This window comes from Coptis chinensis, chromosome 4, assembly GCF_015680905.1.
Source record: "Coptis chinensis isolate HL-2020 chromosome 4, ASM1568090v1, whole genome shotgun sequence".
Classification (NCBI taxonomy): Eukaryota; Viridiplantae; Streptophyta; class Magnoliopsida; order Ranunculales; family Ranunculaceae; genus Coptis; species Coptis chinensis.
The window spans coordinates 16,803,937-16,808,196 of NC_141459.1; the positions used below are offsets into that span (position 1 = coordinate 16,803,937).

The window sequence follows — 4,260 nt, forward strand, 5'->3', positions numbered from 1 at the left end:
TAGATAATAAAACGGATTCATTATTAGATGTACGATAAAATAAAGCGTGCTTGCCAGATGTACGATAATTCAGGTTATCTACGCCATTAGTAATTCCATCATTATTGGTTATAAAGCGTGTTTGGCAGATGTACGATAAAGTCATGAATATATTATAAAGATGAAGAGATTGATCGAGCCTTCTATTAATGGGTATTTTCTGTGGCATTGTAGGAGCATTTTTCTATTTGGAAATCATTCCTCAAGACAGAAATTTTAAGGCATAGTTGGTCACTCGACAGTAACAGCTTGAGAAATATTTCTGTTCATATTAGGCTTGTAAATACAGAATTCAGATCCTTGAAGATGGATTTAATTGGGAGCTGTATGCCTGTATTCATACTAATTAAGGGAGGTTGACATCGTGTATTTCTTACTTCTGGTTTAGAAGATGTATAATTAGGAGCACTAAATGATGTACGATGTGATGTGATAATGTTCTATCAGTTCTCAACAAGTATCTAAATGATGGAAGAATTTCGGCTATTTGCTTTCGTGCGGTCCCTTTCCTTTCAGGAAATTGTGTTCCGGATTCAAGTTTACAGCAATTCAGCAGTCACATGATCCAGAATTGTCTTGCACGAAATTTCTTATTCTTTTTCCTTCTGAGAAATGTAAAAGTGTAAAACAGCAGGTCACCTTTCCTGTAAACTGGCGACGCACGTACTCCTATTGTAGATCTATTAGCAAACTATTTATGCACTTGTAAAATGCTGATGTAAACCTGGTGTTAAAGTCTCTCTCTTTCGTAAGTTTCGTTTGGTGTTCTGTAGAAACTATTGGCTACCTGTTGATTTTGTAACCCACTGTTTTGCAGGTTGCAATCAGCTGTATTAAGCACATGATTAAGAACAGATTCTTTCGTATAATATGATTGCAACATTCCCGTAAACGTGGCATTTAACTATTCAAAATTATAGATATATAGTTTCCAAAGTATACACTGAAAGCTGAACTATACCATAGTGAAACATCACAATGCAAAATATTCAACAGTCAGAGACAAAAGACTGAGAAAGATATATAAATAACTATATATTGATCCGTACAGAAAATTGGAAAATTACATTTTTCAAATGTAATGTTGTGAACCCCAGGTAATGGGATTAGGCTAGGTTGTTGATAAAGTTTCCCTTGTACATACGTAGTTACAACTTACAAGAAGGTCTCCAAGCCTGTTAAAAACAAAGGAGAATAGCCTTTTTTTCTAGACTAATTTTCTTTTTCTGAACAAAGGAAAAATACATTATCCCCCTACTCATTGATCATTTGTCATTCATAGATGGGTAAAATCTCCTTTCTAGCTACACCCTTGAATGCCCTCGAAGTGACAGTCGCTTCCATTCGACTAACCGGTGCAAAAAATCCATAACCTATAAACATACAAAACAAGTAAAAACATTAGCATGCAAAAATAGACCCAAAACAAGAAAAAGTTCAAAAGAATTGCATGGATAGATGCATGACTAAGATCTTACTTCTGCTGGTTCCTGGAGAGAATAAGAAGCATTTGTATCTTTTGGACTTTTAGAAACAAGAATGCCAAATCCTTGTCCTCTATCGCGCAATACCTAAGTAAGAAGGAATCCATCTTACGCCAATAAGTTTGTAAGCAAAAGAAAGCTAAAATGACACAGAAAATAATAACCACAAAATGTACATGGGTTTTGATCATCAAACAAGAACATAGGATACCTTAAACGCATCTTCATCAGTCCGATCGTCTCCAATGTATAATGGCAATACATTGTTTTGGTTGGCGAATCCTACAGAGCGAAAAACAATAATAAAGATTATTAAACAACCAAGTGACTAATACTCAACTATTATACAATTGAAATATAGATATGGTGGGGTTGCTTTCAATTAATCTTGTTCCCTGTGGTTTTATATAATCTAATTTTTTACTTAAAGACAGGAAAACAAGGTTATGTGAGCTGTAATGGAATGTGTATCTTAATCGTTGTTTAATGACACTTACCAAGAGACTCTAACAAAAATTCAAGAGCCTTCCCTTTGTCCCATTTAATAGTAGGGCGGATTTCCAGTACCTGTTAGTTAAGGAGAATAACAATGAAAGTGAGACTTCTATTAGCCATAACCACATGAAAAAAAATAAAAAATCATTATTATGGAATAATATATAAATATTAGAAAATTTGGGGCCAATGAAAATAATGTCATATGTCTTACCTTCCTTCCTTGAGTCAGTCTAAGCTTTGGGTACTCTTTGAGCACTGTTCTAACTTGTTCTGCTAGTGTAGTCCAACTCTGTAAACACAGTGAAACACTTGGTTCATATCTTTTAACTCCAAATATAACAATACACACATGGTGAAGAACGTGAGAAAATAAAATATAAGATATGGAAATGAAATCTACCTTTTCATCAACACATCTGAAGTGAACAGATACACAGAACCTATTATTCTCCACTTTAGCACCTGGGACTGATTTGGTTTTCTCTAATAGTGCTTTATAAACCTGTAATTTTTGTCAAAAGCCAAACAACATTAACTTCATAGTTTCCTATAACTTTACAAATAGTACTCATTACAAAATTTTATTTACACTCCAATAAAATTAAAGAAGCAACCAACCTCATCAATCATAGGCAAGAATTCACTAGCTGGTTGGAACATAACTGGTTGTTTTCTCTGAAAAATCAACAAAAGCAGAACCACTTTAGATATAACCCATTTAAAAAAGAAAGAAAGAATGGATATTGTATATTTAGTACACAGTGAGGAGCTACACTACTACTTACTTTGTTGTTTTTGGAACTTTTTGTTGGCCCTTTAATGTCCATACCATGACTTCCAGCATAGTACAGTTCTGCTAAGCGTACAAAGCTATACACCTAAACAAATACAGAAACAAGACTACAGGCTTTAGTTTCTGTAAAGTTTTCAGACTAAATATACATGTTAGTTCCATCAGTTAAAAGGTTTGAAGACAAAACTACAGTACCTTATCTCTGCATCTCCCGCTCACTATTGCCGTTGGGAAATATCTTGCAGCGTTTCTTACTGCTCTTCTCATCTGCATAACGTCACAAATTACATTAATCTTCAATGAACAACATAGCAAAAAGTAACGAAATTAGAGAAACAAGAAGTAGAAGAAGAACTAACCGACTCAGACATGAAAGCGCGGTCCGGGTCATCGACGATAGGAGAAAGTGTACCATCATAGTCAAGAAACATCACAATTTGCTTACCCTTTGAAGCATTAGTGATGTCTTCAAACATGTTCAGTGCTGAAGGATGCTTCAGCTGTTTCACAAAATTAAAATGTCAGTTTTTCGACAAAAAACAGGACACTTATTTCGTAAAGACTTTGAAATTTATAGTATTACTCACAATCCATGACCCTTCTTCTTTGTTCTTAAGAGAAGGTGTTGGTCTAACATGAGTTGGTGAAGAAGCTCTCATGGAATCAACCCAAGCATTAATTCTTCCAGTACCAGTAACAACTCCACTTGTTTCAAGTGTCTTCAAAAGCTTACTTCTAGATATAGTTATATAACCACCTTGTGTTGTTAATGGCTTCTGCACAGCAGAAGAAAACAGAGAAGTATTTGACACCGCAACCGTTATAGCTAACCCGGATTTTGTTTCAGAAACTAGCACATTCTGCTTAGTCATTTTAACTCAAATGCACTATAGACACAAGCCCAAGAAGAAACTCAACAAGATTTTGAGGTTTGAACTGATTTCCCAAAACTCTCCAAACCTTAAAATATCAGAAAAAAAAGTTTCTGATATTGGAAAATGGTTAGAAAAAAAAATGATTAAAATGGACAAGCCAAACAGGGCATAAAACAGAGAAACTTGAAGAAAAGAGAAGGAAAAACAGAGCTGGTGAGAAGAGCAGAGCCCATGTGTAGTCAATTTATAGTTGCTTCTTGACCACCAAAGGACGGAAACTCCCTACTTAATTAATAGGTCCCACATAAACTACAACCCAGCCTCCCAAATCGCCACGTGGGACCCATCTGATGGGGACCTACCTTGTGGGACCTACTACTACTACTCCTCCCTCTTTACGGGTGTTCGGCCGCCGTCAAAATATAGAAACCTGCTACCTAGTAAAGTTTACACGTGGCTAGTTATAAACTGGCCCAGTTTCTCCCATCATGTGGGTTGCGTTAGAAGTTAGCCACGTTCGAATCCATTGAATTGGGCTTTGTTTCCTAAAATGTATGTGGTTCGGTTTTAC

General features: G+C 35.6%; 1 protein-coding gene across 1 annotated transcript; it reads right to left on the reverse strand.

The window, feature by feature from the left end:
- Positions 1-1,057: 1,057 nt before the first annotated feature.
- Positions 1,058-3,905, reverse strand: LOC147502218 (putative trehalose-phosphate phosphatase J). Its single transcript, XM_086607132.1, has 11 exons — positions 3,402-3,905; positions 3,174-3,314; positions 3,010-3,081; positions 2,807-2,899; positions 2,640-2,696; positions 2,422-2,523; positions 2,233-2,310; positions 2,021-2,090; positions 1,735-1,805; positions 1,518-1,610; positions 1,058-1,412 (listed from the first exon to the last, which is right to left on the reverse strand). The coding sequence occupies exons 1-11, from the start codon at positions 3,684-3,686 to the stop codon at positions 1,344-1,346; spliced, it is 1,131 nt and encodes a 376-aa protein (XP_086463258.1). The 5' UTR covers positions 3,687-3,905; the 3' UTR covers positions 1,058-1,343.
- Between the last annotated feature and the right edge of the window lie 355 nt (positions 3,906-4,260).